We start from the raw sequence: 18355 nt of genomic DNA on the forward strand, positions 1-18355 counted from the left end.
CAGAATGTTTCTCAACTGTCACTCATTTCAAGTGTTATGGTGCCCATATGGGTTCAAAGCGCTGGAACGTAAAATGTCTAATACACTAACACAATGTTGGCTGTATAATAAAGTACAAAAATCAACAATGAAATAAAAAATATATACTACACTTTTAGGTTACCTGTTTAAGAAAAGAGCAAACAAATTCAAATTTTCTAATGCTGCGATTTGTCTTCCTGACCGGCAGAGGCCGCCATAATCGTCCCTTTAAATCAGGGGTGTCCAAACTTTTTATTCTTTCTTCTCGTAATTATGACTTAAAATACCATAATATTTTGACATTATTCCCATGAAATTATAACTTTTTCCTCCATTTTTCTTATTACAATTGAATTTTTATTTTGTTTTTTTTTTGTCTCACAGCTAGGAGACCCAAGTTCAATTCCACCCTCGGCCATCTCTGCGTGGAGTTTGCATGTTCTCCCCGAGCATGCGTGGGTTTTCTCTGGGTACTCCGGTTTCCTCCCACATTCCAAAAACATGCTAGGTTAATTGGTCACTCCAAATCGTCCATAGGTATGAGTGTGAATGGTTGTTTGTCTATATGTGCCCTGTGATTGGCTGGCCACCAGTCCAGGGTGTAACACTGCCTCTCGCCCGAAGACAGCTGGGATAGGCTCCAGCACACCCGCGACCCTCGTGAGGATAAGCGGTAGAAAATGAATGAATGAATGAACTTCAAATTTATGCTACGATGCATCCATCGTTATCCTCAATTGGGGTATGCTGGAGCCTATCCCAGTTCACTTTGGTACACCCTGGTACCCGGAGAAAACCCACGCATGCACGGGGAGAATATGCAAACTCCACACAGAGATGCCCAAGCGTAGATGGGACCAAAGGAAAACCTCAAATGTGCCACGGGCCACACTTTGGACACCCCTGCTTTAACAACATAAAAGAGCAAGGACTCAGAGGACGTGACGGAAGGAAATTGAACTGACAGGGAATCCATTGTCTCCACAAACAATGGATTCCCGCCATGATTTGGCACATAATAAAAAACATAAAAAAAGTGCATACAGTATAAACGTATACTGTATAAAAAGTTCACTGGCAGTGCAGGAAACCAATTAAGCATCTGAAAAAAAAAATGTTACAACTTTTGGAAAACACACACTGGCTCAGCGACTCCACAGAAACAACAATTTTATAAAACACACCATGGTCACAAAAATATATTAGCAGAGAAAAATACTTTTGGAATATTTCATCAAGCATGTACACAACCGCAAAGACTCCTCCGGCGCCGGCGTGTTCTAATAAATAGATCTGCCTTAGAATACAAATGGCGGCTAAAGGTGGTTTGCACGTTTGCCAAACATACAAAAATGGTTCTTTTGTAAAAAAGCGCTAGACACTGGCCTGGCCACGCCCACTAGCTAAAACGCTATTCGGACAATCGTTTACAAGTCAGTCCCAAAGACTTGTCACAGTGTTGGTGTGTTTTAGTTGTTGTGCCGACAACAGCAGTTATGTCCTTTAGATATGTTCAATTCCTGAAAATGCATGTGCAATAATTAAAATGCCACCCGGCGGTTGTTACCACTTTTGACACGAAAAAAGAAATGCCTTTTACTTTGAAACATTTCTTCTCCTGACCTGGACAAGTGAGAGGGGAGGGGCTTGGTTTGCTATGCTCCACCCTCTTCCTCCAATGAGAGTCAGTCAGCGTCCGTTTCCAAAAGAGAGGGTATTAAAAAAAAAAACAAACGTACGTGTACGTGAGCGCGCGGCGTGCACGTGTCCGTCAAAAGCTCACGTCTGGAGGCCTTGCTTGGGGGGCACCTCGTCCACCAGCGCTTGGACCATGACGCTCACCTTCACCAGGCCTTTCTCCTCCAGGATGTGGTGAGGAAGACACAGCTTGTCCTGTGGAACACGAGGGGGGGGGGGGGCACACACTGATATTGATTACTTTCATTATTAGCATTTATTACTGTATGGTGTCCCTGAGTGCCCAGGAGGTAAACATGATCTATAAACGATTATTATGAAGGTATTATCAACAGGATATGATGTCACTCAAGGGTGCCCGCACACGTTCCCATCTAAATTTTAAGACCGATGGAAAAATTGCAAAAATGTTGGGACTGTTGGATCTTAAGCAGTAGTGGCGTGTCGGTCATGAACGAACGGGTCAAAAGAAGTAGTTCTTTTGACAGAATGAACAAGCCCTAAAATACCCTCAAATCAGTCCGTTCAGTTGCTAATGCTTTTCTTTTTTGATTGGCTGGAGAGTCAGTTCAAGGGCGGGACTATCCCTATCGTTGCCCTCGCTCTGTGTGTGGGTGTGGTTAGCTGAGCCATTTCTTCTTTTTGCATTGAACCTCATTCATTTTCTCCCGCTTATCCTCACGAGGGTCTTCGGGCGAGAGGCGGGGTACACCCTGGACTGGTGGCCAGCCAATCACAGGGCACATATAGACAAACAACCATTCACACTCACATTCATACCTATGGACAATTTGGAGTGGCCAATTAAGCTAGCATGTTGTTGGAATGTGGGAGGAAACCGGAGTACCCGGAGAAAACCCACGCGTGCACGGGGAGAACATGCAAACTCCACACAGAGATGGCCGATGGTGGAATTGAACTCGGGTCTCCTGGCTGTGAGGCCTGTGTGCTAACCACTCGTTGTGTGAAATGTAAATTAAAGCCATTTTTAACTTTTTGTGTATATTCCAATTGCTCATTGAGAGACCAGCAAAGGTTTGCAGTACTAGCAAAAAAAAAATTGGGAAAAAAATAAATTCAGGTTTACTTTTTTGTTGAGTACGTAATTCCACGTTTCCATTCATAGTTGTAAGAATCATTGCGAGAGTCATGATGCGCTATACATATCACTATATTGACAGTTACTATGGTACCCATAATGTTATTGTATGGTCATATCACCTCGTACTTCGGTACGTGACAAAAAAAAAAAACTATATTAGGAAAGCAGGAAGTGAACAAATGTAACAGTTACTGATTGTAAAAGTACCAGATAGAGGGGTAGGATTTAATAAGCTTTGCTTCTTCCTACTCCTTTTGGACATGTGGAACTGGGAACTGATTATGGGATGCACTCAATCTGATGCAATCTGATGTTCAAATGAAATCAAACCATTACCATTACCACCATTACCAATCTACAATATAAACAGTCATGAAAATAGGCCTGTGCTGTAGATATAACAACTCACATTTTTTTTTGGTAATGCAAACAACCACATAAAAAATTGGATTTGAACCAAAAAAAATCAGAATCGGACATGATATGAACTCTTATTGCGCGTTAATGTTTGTCTTCAGAGCTTTTAAAACGGCACACGGCAGAACGTCCCTGAAAGTCTTTCGTCTTTAATAGCGCCATCTCCAGAAGAGCCTTGACAAGCGTCACATTAGCTAGCGCACAGCTAGCATATCATCTAAAAATGTTTCTTGCCATCATACACATAAGAATCACAGCAAGACTAAATTAAGACAATAGCTTAAATCGCTAACTATGATATAACTATTGTACTCTATTATACATTCGTAAAACAAACTTAATAAACAGTCGTATTGTAAATTAGCTTAAACCACTTAACAAGACTAGATTCTTATTCCGTCAATTCAAAGTTCAAGTTTTCAAGGACAAAGTTCACATTGTTGTGACGTAAAAGATGAAGGAATACGCTCGGAATATGGCTTCTTTTCACCCACCCGCTCCCCTGGCGGCCATATTGGGTTGGATTCCCTTCTTACGCTAGCGAGTTAGCTAGCACACCAAATGTTGTGCTGTTAAGACATGGTGGTAAGATTCTTCACTTTGTGGGCCAAAAGTTAAAAATGGAAATGATGTGTAAAAACAAAACACTGAATTATATCTACTCTTAAAGTCACAGAAGTGTTGTTAGTAGAACCGAGCTAAGATCTGATGCTAACATCAGCTGCTAGGAACAAAAATAACAACGTCACTGGAACTACTTGCTTAAAGTACTAAAATAATTACATACTCAAACATTAAAAAAAAGCTAGCTGGAAAATGTAAAAAAATATTACCCCTTGTGCGCGATGGTTCCTATTTCATCGTAAGGATGAACATGGAACATAATTGTATAATTGTTGTAAAGGTGCACAAGTCGAGGCACTTTAAGTCTCCGCCTCCTTCTAAGGGTGACGAGGCAGCTTGTGCGAAACTCTCCTCTTAACGTGCAGAGAAATACGTTTGTAAGCACGGACCTCACATGTTCTTTGTCGCATGTTTGATCCCCCAAATTACAAGGAAATAACCGTGTAGGTGGTCTAGTTCAGTCACACGAGCCTGTGTACAAAAAGGGGAGGGGCCGTTGGGAAGCTGTCGTCATGGTTACGTCAGCTCGCTCCAAACGTAGACGGCCAACAGCAGCAATAGACAGAGGACGTGAACCAGGCTGGAGCCAATGAGGTCCCACGGCTGCCAGGTCGGGGGCGGGGTCTGAGTGGTCACAGAGACCAATGAGCGGGCTTCTGGTGGGAAGAGGGCGGGACCCGGAGTCGCGATCCCCTCCTCCCGTTTTCCGTCCGCCGCGATGGCGTCCAAGCCCACCAGCGTCGCAACGGTGGCGCACACCGGAGGCAGGCGGCGCTGGGTGATGTCATAGGGGGAGCAGAGTGAAGACTGGCGCCCCCGAGAGGAGGACGGGGGTGATGAAGGGAGGAAGGAAGGAAGGAAGGAAGGAAGGAAGGAGAGGCCATGAATGAAAAGAGTGAAAATAAGGAGGAATGATGGAGTGACGAGATGGACGAGGATCCAGCCGGAGAGTGAAAAGAGAAAGAAGAGGCAGGAAGTTAGAAATGACCACAGAGGTCAAGGGTCGCTGGGGCAGGCGGGGTAACCATGGCCACGAGGCAGGGATGCTTACGGGGAGGACGGAGGGCAAGGCGGCCTCTCCTCTCGCCTCCCGGTAGGCAGCCGGCGAAGAGCGAGGTGGCTGGTGGGAGAAGCAGCGCGGCAGGCTAGCAGCGTGTTAGCATGGTGCAGCTTGTAGCCAGCTAGCGGGAAACAGCAGGGGCGGTTAGCGGGACGGTCTGACTGCAGGGTGGGGGTGGGGGAGTTAGGCGGCGGTCAAAGGTTATCGACAGGCCAGCACAGAACAAGGACAGACGTTTGACGATACATCTAGCAAGTAGCCTCCATGTTTTTGTCCAACGCTCCAGAGATCTCACGATTCTGAATGTAAACGTCAGTTCCACAAAACATTCGGCCTCCGAGGTCGCACAAATTACCACCAGGGCACAGCGTAGCGGGTGTCAACACGGCGTATTAAGAGTAGCCTGAAGAATGCAGACAGGAAGTTATGTGACTCAAAGCAATGAGACTCCAGTGTTATTTAAGGTACACAAGATCCCGAGGCATTACAAGGTTTACATTTCTCGTTTAGGGAAAATCTGTCTCGCAGGAAGAGGGCGTCCACACGTCAGACTATGGGCTACGGTTACGAAAATGTGAGCGTGCGAAACAGGATCGGAACCACACATGAAGTACTTTACATAAACCTTGCAATCGTACCTGCACTCGGCGTTCCCAGCATCACTCAATCATGACTGTATTTTGTCATCGGACTTAAAGAATTGCTGCCGTGTTAACGTCCAAGCAGAAGCTGTCGTAGTTAAGATTTGTCAGATAAGGGCGGCCGCAAGTCAAGACTATGGGCGACGGTTACGGAAGTGCGAGTGTGCGAAACAGGATCGGAACCACACATGAAGTACTTTACGTAAACCTTGCAATCCTACCTGCACTCGGCGTTCCCAGCATCACTCAATCATGACTGTATTTTATATTTCCAAGCAGAAACTGTTGTAGTTAAGATTCGTCAGATAAAAACATGAACGCCGCATATGACTTTGATGAAACCGTTCAATACAGTTGAATCCAAAACGGACACTAACCAAAGCAAAATACCGTCTTGATGTTGTCTACCCAATTTCTTGCATCGTGTCATCTCGTAAGTGTTTATTACAGAGTCAAGGGTGAGCGAGCATGCCTTGTGTTTTGACTTTTGGATTTTTGCTGCATGCACGCATAGCGTCGCGCATGGTAATGTTTTCTTATGCGCACTGTTTTTTTAATTATTAATGAATTTAAATATATAAACATAAGGACAATCAGAATTATTCATGTATTTAAAAAAAATTGGATCTTTAAAAATACTTCTTCCATACATGAAGTCCAACTCTTTTCCACAGAAGACTGACTACAGCAACAAAACATCAAGACAAACACCTTACAGGAAGCCGCCGCTCTGATGGACGAAGCAGCCATGACACGACGGCGAGGCCTCCTTGCGAGGAAGGCTGAGTGAGTCTTGGCCTAAACCCGTCAGCCTTCCTCCCGGCCTGCATCGCACCTTTGTCATCACGCCATCGTCAGCGGTCCTGCTAAAAACCGTGCCGGTCAATCGCCCAGCACGGTTTTGCAGGGCGGCCGAGGAGCTCACACACTTTACAAGAACTGAACTGAACTGGGCTGTTTTCAAAGGTTCAAAGGTCAAAGCGGGCAACCGTAGAGGCCAACTGAGGCACCAATGATGATGAATACATTTTTTAAGAATTATTATTATTAAGACCGTTTAACGACTAATTATAGTCCTCAGACACCATGTGACGCCCATCACAGCCACTTTAGGGGCAACATTTGCATGGCATCTGAGAACTGCTGACTTTGACACGTAAAAGCCTAGTTTATGCCCCCATGTTGACCCCCCCCCCCCCCCCAAACCCAGAATAGTCACCCAGACCGGTACAGGAGCATAACCCAGGCTTAAGGTCTAAACTAATGTCTCAGTTGGACTCAACTACTCAGTGAAGAGATTTCAAAAAACACGCCCAGTTCAGCGAGGCGGTTGGTCGCGACGAGGCAGCATCTTACCTCCGGCACACCGATCTTCCTGCAGGCGTCCAGGAAGTTCTCCACGTTCCTGCGACACTTGGCCATGCTGAGTTTGGGCTGCAAAAGAAACATCACTCAAGGATTTGAAGGTTGATTGACAGGTTGTGTCCTCGGCAATGGGGCGTACCACCGCGGGCGACGGAACGTGGATGCTGGCCACAGAACGCGGGCGGATGTGATTGGCCAGGTGGCAGAGCACGACGCCGTCCATCAGCGAGGAGCCCAAGTCATCCGGAAGAACGACCTTCAGGCGGCTCTCGATGCTCTGCGGGGGAGAGGACGAGGAGGTGGAAAAACGGTCACGCGCTGGGAGATCGTGGACGTTCTCACGTCTCTCAGCTGCTCCATCAGCTCCAGTTCCTCCCGGAGTTGCTCCATCTTCCTCCTCATGGTGAACTGAGGGTCCACCGACTCCAGACTTTTGTGGCTCCGCAGGAACACTGTGGGGGGGACGAGGAGAAGAACGGGAGGAGAGACAGCCCTCAGATGCGCAGTTCTTGATGTGTGAGGAATATACACCATGTATCTCAAATGGAATACTTCCATCAGTACACATCAGTAGTATACTGTGTACTCTCACTTCCTGAATATTTTAACCGTGTAGTCCAGAATCCAATTACCGGAAAAGGAGAGCATCAGATGCTCCAGACTGATGATTGACAGTCAAAACTACATTTAGCTTCGCTAAATGCTAATTGCCACACTTTGTTTGAACTTCTGCGGCTATTTTTCACAAGTGAGATGACCCTAAAGGGGAGACTTTGGAACTGCTGACTGTCAAGTCACTCTGCAATCTACCCAACCACCAACATCATCATCATCATCATCATCATCATCTTAACTCAAACGAGGCGAGTAGAGTGAAATACCCCCGCAAGTCATACCGGTCCACGAAACACACGCAGATGATTGGCGGATAATGAGGTCAGGAGCAGTGATGATGAAGATGCGAGTGTTGTCCCGCTCCCCGAGGCCTGAACCCATTACAGTCCATTAGTCATCGTCTTATCACGCTCAAACGCGCTCGTGAGAGGACGCTTGCGGATGACACGGATTGCAAAAAAAATAAAAAATTCTTGGAAAAAGAAGATATGTGTATTTGTGTATGAACATTCTATAAAACTAAAATATTTCCTGACGTCCTGTAAAGATCAAAAAGCACAAAAAACCACAAACCGATACCAATTCTTCAAACTCCAAACCCAAAATTCAAACATAGCTCCCTGGTGGTCTTTTGGTCCGGGACCTACCGCGGTCCAGTACGCCTCCATCATCACGGCTACGGCATAAAGCTCTGAGGAGGGGCGGGGCCTGCGAGAGAAGGAAGGGAGAGGGAGGGGGCGAGCAAGGCAGCGAGGGCGGGGCTACATCCAAGAAACACCACGAGAGGACGGTGGTTGCAAACAGGGAGGTCATGAGGAGATACAGGTTGTGATTGGCATGCATTGTGGGTAAAAATTCATGCGGCGGATCATCGCAAGAGCCGTAAAAGAAACATTAAAAAATATCAAAATGGGATACGACACGAAAAGACACACACAAAAACAATAAAAAAAGATTAGTTGACAATCTTCATGTCCGTGTCATGTTATTAGCTTTATTAGCAGCACCGCTAAGCAAACAAAGACCAGATGGTTGCCATGGCGCCACACACTCAGCAGACTCAGCAAAGCTACTTTTAACACTCTGATGTAAGCAGTTAGCGCGTTAGCTTGCACAGCAGGGAGGGGGCCGGGGGGTCCTGACTTCTAGTTGTCTACTGACGGGGTGTCAATCATCTCAACTCACCTGAGCGAGGTTTCAGTCCGAACGGCGGGCTGGAAACGGCGGTCATTCCACCAGGAGAGCGGTCCCATCGCTACGGCAACACAAATAAAAAAGTAGTTTTTCATGCAAGCTGATAATACACAGACACAGACACACTACTGCATATAGAGTCATACATGCAGTACTCACTTAAGGTACAGATGTACTATGCTGATGTGGACATGCAGTCATGGAAGGAAGTATTAGCACAGCTTTGTTTCTTCAATTTCCATCTAATTTGAATGGCTGGTACTACTACAAGTACAAGTACTACAAGTTACCTGAAGAATACAATGAACACAACAACACAGAATGCCTGAAAGCACCTGCAAGAACTTGTAAGAACTTGAGTAATTTTGGTTATCGTCAAGAAAACCATACAAATGACTTGATATATGCTCTTATTTTTGCCGTTGTACCTTTAGTCGTACCAGGCGTTAAAGTGAACAAATAAACTGAAGAAACAAGGCCGGTGTAATCATTTCTTCCACGACTGTAAGGATAAGCGGACAGTAGAAGCTGTATGAAGGTTAAAAAGATACCAAATTCGTTGTAACTGAATTTTTCACTGAATTTTTTGCATTGGAATTTTGTGATCTGAGTTTGTATTGACATCTGTTGACAGTTATGCTGAAAATTTAATTGCATAATAATTTCAAAATTCAGAAAATTTTCCTAAATTCATTTTTTAGTAACATAATTTTTTCATAAAAAGTAATTTTTTATGTATTGGATTTTGAAGTGAATTTTTATTAACTAAATTTTTAGGATGTGATTTTTTTTATAAACTCCTTTTTAAAAAGTGTAATTTTTATGAACTGAAATTTGTATAAAGTCAATTTTTACAGGCAGATTTTTTATGAACTAAATGTTTTTTTTGAAAATGAAAATTTCAGAAGTTTTAAACAGAATTACCTGTTTTTTTTAGAAACTGAATTTTCACAAACATGTTCATAATTTGACAACACCATATAAAATGCTATTTTAATTGTTTTAAGTGTTTTCATTGTTTTATTAGTTATGTGAATGTTATGTGAGGTATATGAATTTATTTTGTTTTTAAATGTCATTTTAAAAAATGATTTATTTTATTTTGTAATCATTTTTCCAAATGACATCGTCAGTATAATTGGGAAAAAAACAACAACAAAAAAATGCAGCTAACAATCATCATGGCATTAGCAAGCATTATGAAACCATGAGGTAAAACACCAACACAAGGTGTGTGTGTGTGTGGGGGGGGGGCACCTTATGACAATAATAAAGCGTCAAAAACCTGCCTGAGCTAATCACGTCTTCAGGTAAACATTGACTGATCAAGACTTGCTCAAACAGCAATGCTACCCGCACCGACGCTAACACAAGACCACATGCTGCATATCCAGACTCGTCCAAACTGTGTTGCCATGACAACAGAGCTGTAAGCATTCTAGTACTAAAAAATAAAAAATAAAAAAAAGCCAGTTCAGTGTTAACACACAAAGCACAGCACACGGACACACCAGTAAACCGGCGTCAGGTTTACTGGGAGACGCCATGTTTACCTGCATGTGCCATTCATACTCCCGGCATGCAAGCTGGGCCTCAAAGCGAGCCTTCTCTAGAATCATCTGTCTCTTCTTCTGGAACTCATAGCCACCTCCCTCCGTGTGAGGCTGCATCACAAGGCAGCAAACCGTTCACACACTCTTAAGGCTTTAAAGATTTCAACTCCACTTCCTGCCTCTCAATACATCATCGGGCATTCCGTCCACTTGAACAAATAACCGCAAAGATCCTACAACTCGTTTCCCCGTCTCCCCCACGTTCGCTGCTCTGTATGCATGGCGTACTCACCTTTGGTGTTGTGGCGCCGTCGTCACTATCCTGCCCACTGAAAGACAAGAAGAAGACAAGAGAAGACCACCATCAACTCACGATGCTGTACTAAAAAAACATTGGGTCACATTGGGTTAAAAATGTGTCAACAGAACAACATACTTGCTCAAAGTGCAACGAAACGAAAACACATCCGCAGCAACATAAAGCATCATATGCTGGAAATCAACTATGTTATGAAATATGAAACAATATGAACTACGAACAATCAAACATTGCTCCTTGTTTACGTCTTTGACAACCTCCTCAACATTTTGCAATCTATCAAAAATGTGACAAAAAAAGCAAAAATCATCTGCTTGTATTGTTTCTTGAATTGGCTCATCGTTGTGCATTGTTTGATTTCCTTACTCAATCCATTCCATAGTTTGATTCCACATACTGAAATGCTATGGCTTTTTAACGAAAAGGCACAAAATATCCAAATAAAAACTATTAAGCCTTGGTGCAGACTTACTTGACCGACTCTTCCACCGTGACCATCTCTACGGGGTACAGCTGGACCCCACACAGGTCTTCTTGCTCCGAGGTCATCCTGAACCACGCACAAGATGATTTGGATTATTCCGGAATACAAAAAGCAGGCAGCTGAGTCAAAGCCAGACTGGATCTGTTCCGACCTGCTGGGATCCTGCAGCAGCTCCACGGCCTCTTTCAGCTGGTTGATCATTTCGATGTGGAGCTCACCGTCATTGGTGACCTTTGGCCTGTAACTACAAAGCCACAAAATTGCACTTTTAAAAAAATTTCAAAAAAAATCATGATATTTCAGACAAGGGTATTGGAAAAGAAAGTTATATTTAAGAACAACATTCCGAAATCCAATCACAAATCCAACACGTCCTGCTTCCAGTTGGGGTTAACCGACATGAGAAAATAAAGAGTTTTCTCACCGCTGCTCTGTCCAGTGCGAGTCCTCGTCTATCCTGAGCGGCTCATCAAAGTCCACCGCCGTCCGCCCCTGAAAACAAAGACGCACCTCAGAACCAGCTGCTGCCTCGCTACCGCTACGCCATTGGTGGCGTGTTTGAGATCACGATGAGATCTCCGTGAGATCACTGGTGCTAACAAAGAGGCGTCTGTGGCATCTGCCTTTCTGAGCCGTGCGCACAAAAATGTGACAAAAACTGGGACACCGCAACGTATCTCTGAGGAACGCCACATTTTTCCACAAAATGTAAATATGACTTTATTACCAATGCTAAGGAACAAAGCCATTTTGAAATGTTTCTTATAATTCTCAATGAATAATGCAGGGATGTTAAGGAAAAAAATTATGATTATATACTGCAATTGTGTTATTATCCTGCCTTAGTAAAAAGTCACTTGGCAAAATATATTATTATTAAATATAATATTCATTCAAATATTCATACGACATGCTAAATTATTAAACACATATAAATCGATACACAGTATACATATTTTCTTCTTTTTATAATACTTTATTAATTAAGATTTGTAATGCAATATATCAAAAATAAATGCAAATATACAGTTACTTCTTTAGAATATAATGTATACATTTAATTTATTTTTCTTTAATTTATTCTTACTTATTACATATTTTTATTTGTGGTTTTTATTTTATTACATAATTTTAAAATATTAATTATTATTTATAAATTAATAAAAAAATAATTATTATAAATTAATTAGTACATTATACATATAAGTATATATTATTATATTATATTATTACATTATATATTATTATATACACAGCCATATGAGGACTGTTATTGTGCTGCACGGCCAGCAGGTGGTGCCATCAACGACCATGGCAATACACTCACACGTTTTAGTGATTTACTAACACATATTAAACATCCTTAAACGTCTGCGTATGAACAATGATGATGATTTATATTGCACATTCAATGGTGATATAAACATCAGTGTCTGCCACTGGGAAGCGTTATTTCTCAGCGAGACGGCGTGTCCTAGTTTCCCAACAGCAAGCATCAAACGGTATTGTCTGGTAATGGAAGCGTGACAGAGCCGCTGAGCCTTTTCGCACGCAAAACCTGCCCTGATCAGTGTCTGGCAGGCCTACATTTTACCCATATGACATTAGCGTGCTCAAGAAGTGTGTGTAAAATATTCATTCTTCTGCTTGAAGAAGAATGAATTTGTCGATAATCAAGTGTCAAAATGCTTGCGGATTATGAAAAATGTGTAAAGTTGGCTGAGGAGTCGAGTGCAGCATCTGATCGGCTAAAACCTGTGTCCCAATATTTTTGACAATTGAGTAATCTGCTGTCTCCCTCTCATAAGGAGAGAAGAACGACTTCCAGCTGCACGAAGAACTTTACAAGCACGCCAGGCTGTTGTGTCTTTCGTCCTTATTTGGTAAAGGAAGAGTTGCTACGGTGACGTAAGCATCCAGCGCTGGGTGCTTACGTCCACTCGGCATAAACCATTAACCGGGAATCATGTGTTACAGGAGCGGTTGACAGCTTTATGTAACGAGCCCTCAGAGCGACGTTATCGGAAGAGGAGACTCGCCTTGATGTAGCTGATGAAGCGACTGCCGAGCGACGAGTCTCGATAGGCCAACTGCTCCTTCAGCACCTCCGTGGGGCTCTCCTCGATCAGGCGGATCGGCTCCGAGTTTGGGTCTGCAGTTACAGAAAAAGGCAAAAAGACGCTTTGACGCTGAGGCTGACATTTGATTCATATCACAGTAGACAGGATACATTAGACGTGTCACCATTTCCCCGGTTAAATCCCCGCTTCGATGTTCAATGCCCCAATTTGGAGTTGAACCAAAGTATTCCGTGCCTCCGAACACCCCATTTAAAGCATCATCATGTGTGATCATGTGTGATGTCATGCCGGACTTTGGAAAAGATGCGGGACTTTTGTTTGCCTATTAATCAGTGGTGGCGATGACGAAAGGAAGAGTGTCACCGAGACATTTGTTTCATTTCATTTGAAATGAAATTCACATATATATATATATATATATATATATATATATTATTATTATTATTAGATTATTATATTATACTACTATATTTTATTTTATTTTATACTACTATATAATAATAGTACTATATACTATAATACCACTATTTTATTATATACTACTATTATTGTGTATTTTTTTGTAAAAAAAATCAATAAAAAAATCTAAATATTTTATTTATTATTTTATAAATGATTATTAGTAGTAGGCTAGTTTTATTATATTTTATTATCAGCCTTATTTATTAGGCTGCTTTTGCCCTATTACATGAATGAGATTATGAGAATGAAAAATTAGATTTTTTTTGTAAAAAAAAATAAAAATTTTAATCCAGAAAAAATATCAAATTATTTAGGAGGGCTTAAGAACATTTTAATTGTAATTTTAAAATTGGCCTAATGACGCCACTGTTTGCTGCCTGAAAATGTAGCTTATTGTTATAACTCTAAACTTAAAGTAGGCTGTGGTATGCATCGTGATGCACCTCATACGCACCTGGTGTGCCAGAGAATAAGAAGATACAGCAGGAGGGATCAGTATCGCCGATTTACATACTTGTTTCCACTCTCTTCCAAAAACAAAAAAGTGACTCTCAACAAATCTAGCGATATTTTCTGGGGTTATTTGGAGACTATTGGAGACTCTCACACAAAAGCGCATCGTATCGCTGTAGTCGAGGAGCAGCGGGTCCGGCTGTGGGCCCCTTAGCCATCCACCCATGTGAAAGCACTCACAGGCAGCTCAGTTTTTACTCACTGTTTGTCTCTCTAACAATGTTTTTCCTCAGCCGACAGCATCGAATACATGCATATGTATTATGGCCAATTATGCAAATGAAGACAATCAGACGCATCCCACCACCCAAAATAGACTGCAGTCCTACGGGAGACACCGTAACCTAGAACCAGATATGGACTTTGGGGGGGACCTTTGGGACCGATAATGTGATTTTATTTATGTCTACATGTTAACAAAGCAGGGCTTACAGTTTGCCACCTCCCGCGTGCGGCGGCGTCTCGGAGACAACACGCGCTTCTCCCAACTGCTCTGACCTGGTTAATGCTGATTGAAGTCTATTTAAGTGGGGCGTCTGGGGAGACCGCATTTGCTATGGTAGACACACTGAGCTCTATGTGTGTGTGTGTGTGTGTGTGTGTGTGAGTCTACCTGTCAGAGAGCTGATGTGTTCGCTGGAGTCGTCTTTGTTCAGTCCGTCCTCCTCCGTGATGTGACTCATGGGGATGTTGAGACTCAAGCTGTCTTCGTCTGACGGCTGCAAGAAAAAACAACAATAACAGAGACACCGTGACCCCGATTTGACCTGTGTGCCTTTCAGGGGCGTCACTCGGTTCGGAAGACGGGGGGGCTTAGCTCCCTGGAGATGCACAGGATATGAATGAATGTAGTAGACATTCAAAAATATATAAAAAAATAAGGAAGAAGAAGCGGGATATAACTTTCCCACTTTTGGACATATTTAGTAGAGATACTCAATAGTTTTAGGCCACCATTAAATGTACACAAGTACACACAATCTACACTGCAAAACCGCTGCTCAAGCTCTGCAACCATTCATCAATGATATCATAATCATTATTATATTATTCATTAGTCTATTATTATTACTATCATCATTATTCTTCTTCTGGTTATTGCTACTACTACTAGTAGTAGTATATTATATGAAGTAGTAGTATATTATATGAAATTTGTCAGATTTTTTTTGTAAAAAAAAAAAAAATCAAAATATTTTTATTTATTATTTCTATAAATGATTATACTACTACTATTACTACTACTACTAGTAGTAGTAGTAGTAGTAGTAGGCTAGTATTAGCCTGCTTATTGGCTAGCTTATTAGCCTGCTTTTGCCTGATTACATGAAATTTGTCAGAAATTTTTTTTGTAAAAAAAAAAATCAATTAAAAAAAATCAATATATTTTTATTTATTTATTATTTCTATAAATGATTATTACTAGTAGGCCAGTATTCGCCTGCTTATTGGCTTGCTTATTAGCCTGATTATATGGAATTTGCCAGAGATTTTTTTTGTAAAAAAAAAAAAAAATCAATAAAAAATATCAAAATATTTGTATTTATTATTTTAAAAATATATATTAAAATATTTTAAAATAGTTCTAATGACGCCACCGGTGCCTTTGTATCCTCGCATCAAGACCCCCGGGGATGTCATATTGAAGCCCCTCCCTCCATCACGCATGCAATAGCAGTTTTATCCTGACGCAATACTTACCGATCATACTTATGTATGTATGAATCAGTTTCTAATATTTGAATTCCTTATTTTAGCGACAGGAGAGGGTCGAAACACGAGGGACAGGCTATCGGGATAATACGTAGATAATACGCAGTTTAGTTTGATAAAGGTGTCGTGCAGGTAAAAATAAAAAGTACTAGTTATTATCTAGCATGACAGATAATATATATTAGCCTGAGTTGATAATGGGGAGTGCTCTATTAAATAACCATGAAGCGTGCGGAATTCCATAGACAGATAAGCCCGTTTCGGAATGACAAAGAAGGACGTGTGACAGCCGCATTAACCAGACGTTAAAAACATAAACGCCAGCAAGAAACGTTCTAGTGACACAAAACCTCACACACGCTCGCACGTACCTCCGTTGCCGACAGCCTCTTGTCTCCGATGTCACTGCCAACTCCCGAGTCGCTGTCCTGCTTCCTCTGCTGGTCCATGTCCTCCACGCTGCGCACACACACATCTTACACACACATCTCTCTTTCTCACACTCACTCTAATCTGTAAACTGATCATTTCATACACAATCCAGTGTAATATTCAATGAAAAAACATGGACTCTATGCCAGCATAAAACATGTCCAATGTTCATTTCAGGAATACAAACTTTGTATAGTTAGCCCCTCCCCTTCGGATATGCCTCCTAATGCCTATTATCGTGAGCGGTAAGTGTACATCGTTCGCCAATTTCAGCGTTTTGAGTTGTACTCCACAGGCGACGTGGAAGTACAGTAGTGGAAACCACAACCTTTTCCCTGCCCACGTGCTGGGAACGTTTCATGTGGGCGGACATTCCAGAGCTCCACATCCTCGGATATGGTGCTTCTCACTCCCGCCTCCCCTTTCCTCCTTTTCTCCCTCTCTCGACTGCATCGACCGTTATTTTGCAAAACATCTGCTCACGTAACTAACCTTCCAACGACAGGACGTGACAGGCTGAGGCGCTCCATGACGGGCAGGTAGAGAGCATCGGCCATCTTCTCACTGCGACATGCCTCCATGCTGAGATACTTGAAGATGTGCACTTTGCCCTTTAAACAGATCTGAGGACAACACAAGAGCAAATGGAGGTTGCTGTGGACGCAACCGGAGTGGAGATGGAGGTACCTGCGCCGGCGGGCTCTGCAACGGGTTGTTCTCCAGCCGCAGGGCCTGCAGCTGCCTCATCTTCCTGTAGCAGACCGGGATAGTCGACACCTTGTTGCAGGAGAAGTCAAACTTGACCAGAGGAAGGTCAGCCAGGTCTGCACGGAGGAACACAAGATGTTAGACTTTTTGTTGCTGGGTGTGAATTGATTCAAAGTTCCAGGATTTTATCTGATGCAAAGGGAACAGAGTCCAGGACGCCTCCCTGGTGAGGTGTTCTGGGCATGCCCAGCCGGGAAACGGCCCCGGGGCAGACCTCGGACACGCTGGAGGGATTAGGTCTCACAGCTGGCCTGGGAACGCCTTGGTGTCCTCACTGTGGAGCTGGAAGAAGTGGCCGGGGACCGGGAAGTCTGGGCTTCCCTACTGAGAATGCTGCCCCCGTGACCCGGACCCGGATAAGCGGAGGAAAATGGATGGATGGCAAAGGGAACAGATTTCCTGTTTATGTTCATTTTACTCCTACAATGGCCGGCATTTCCAAGTCAAAGAAAACCCGATGGTGGTCATAGTGGTCTTATCACAGAGATCCCTCCCTTCTCCAGTGGTCCACCTCGCTAGAACCCCATATGGCACTCATCAGGCAGTGATGGTCCTCATAAGTAAGGACCAGCATGCTCCCAGTTAGGGAAAAATCAAACCATAAATCCAATCCAAAGCCTTGAAGCTGGATGAACCTTCAGGAACCCGCGCGTGATTACATGATAAGCGGGGCTCGGTCCCAGCTGGAAGAACTAGATGTTTTTCAAGTGTTCTTGACTCTCACTGACTGTTTCCTTCTCGCCATGATGCACCAATCTTGTGGAGAATTAGCTTCAAACAAACAACCAGAAGCAGATGTAGCCCGAGAAGCCAGAGTTGGTTCTAGATGGTGAAGAAGGATTTGGAGAGACTTGGGGGAACATGGACTCAGTCTGAGCTGGAGTTTAGTCCGATTCTGCTCATGTTTAAGCTGAGGTTGTTTGCAGAGAAAAACAACAAGGATACTGAGCAAAGAAACTTTAACTCCTGCATCACACCCACCTTCCGGAAGGACGCAGAGGAGATTCCGCCGCACGTTGAGCTCTCGTAGCGCTCGCAGACGGCCGAAGTGCCGAGGAAGAGTCGTGATTTCGTTACAGCTGATGTCCTGCAGGGGAAGACACAACTTTTTTTTTTTTTTTAATGCTTCATGCTTGGAGAATTCCAAGAGCGTGTACGCCATTGTCACATGATATATGCCATAATATGACAACAATGACAAGGAGTGTAATAGCATGGGAAAAGAAGCAAATTAAAAGTACCTCATTAATACTTATATTTATAATAATAATATAATAATTATAATTTATATAA

General features: G+C 42.9%; 1 protein-coding gene across 5 annotated transcripts in view; it reads right to left on the bottom strand.

Annotated features, from left to right (window-relative positions):
* Positions 1 to 1387: 1387 nt before the first annotated feature.
* Positions 1388 to 18355, bottom strand: part of lrch1 (leucine-rich repeats and calponin homology (CH) domain containing 1) — a 28543-nt gene continuing 11575 nt past the window's right edge. Inside the window, exons 4-20 of one of the 5 annotated variants that reach the window (XM_078795423.1) lie at positions 18044 to 18149; positions 16982 to 17118; positions 16787 to 16917; positions 16234 to 16321; positions 14763 to 14868; positions 13133 to 13245; positions 11518 to 11585; positions 11245 to 11337; positions 11082 to 11159; positions 10583 to 10619; positions 8729 to 8798; positions 8191 to 8304; positions 7271 to 7380; positions 7068 to 7205; positions 6920 to 6997; positions 4914 to 4982; positions 1944 to 4669 (exon numbers count right to left, since the gene is read on the bottom strand). In XM_078795423.1, coding sequence (XP_078651549.1) covers positions 4379 to 4669; positions 4914 to 4982; positions 6920 to 6997; positions 7068 to 7205; positions 7271 to 7380; positions 8191 to 8304; positions 8729 to 8798; positions 10583 to 10619; positions 11082 to 11159; positions 11245 to 11337; positions 11518 to 11585; positions 13133 to 13245; positions 14763 to 14868; positions 16234 to 16321; positions 16787 to 16917; positions 16982 to 17118; positions 18044 to 18149 — 1827 coding nt within the window. In that variant the 3' untranslated portion in view covers positions 1944 to 4378. Of the gene's footprint in view, positions 1915 to 1943; positions 4670 to 4913; positions 4983 to 6919; positions 6998 to 7067; positions 7206 to 7270; positions 7381 to 8190; positions 8305 to 8728; positions 8799 to 10582; positions 10620 to 11081; positions 11160 to 11244; positions 11338 to 11517; positions 11586 to 13132; positions 13246 to 14762; positions 14869 to 16233; positions 16322 to 16786; positions 16918 to 16981; positions 17119 to 18043; positions 18150 to 18355 lie in introns of those variants that run through there. The other 4 variants (XM_058081879.2, XM_078795424.1, XM_058081877.2 and 1 more) reach the window with 4 other exon arrangements.

This window comes from Doryrhamphus excisus, linkage group LG12 (genome assembly GCF_037039965.1).
Source record: "Doryrhamphus excisus strain RoL-2023G ecotype Guam linkage group LG12, RoL_Dexc_Guam_v1.1, whole genome shotgun sequence".
NCBI classification, from domain to species: domain Eukaryota; kingdom Metazoa; phylum Chordata; class Actinopteri; order Syngnathiformes; family Syngnathidae; genus Doryrhamphus; species Doryrhamphus excisus.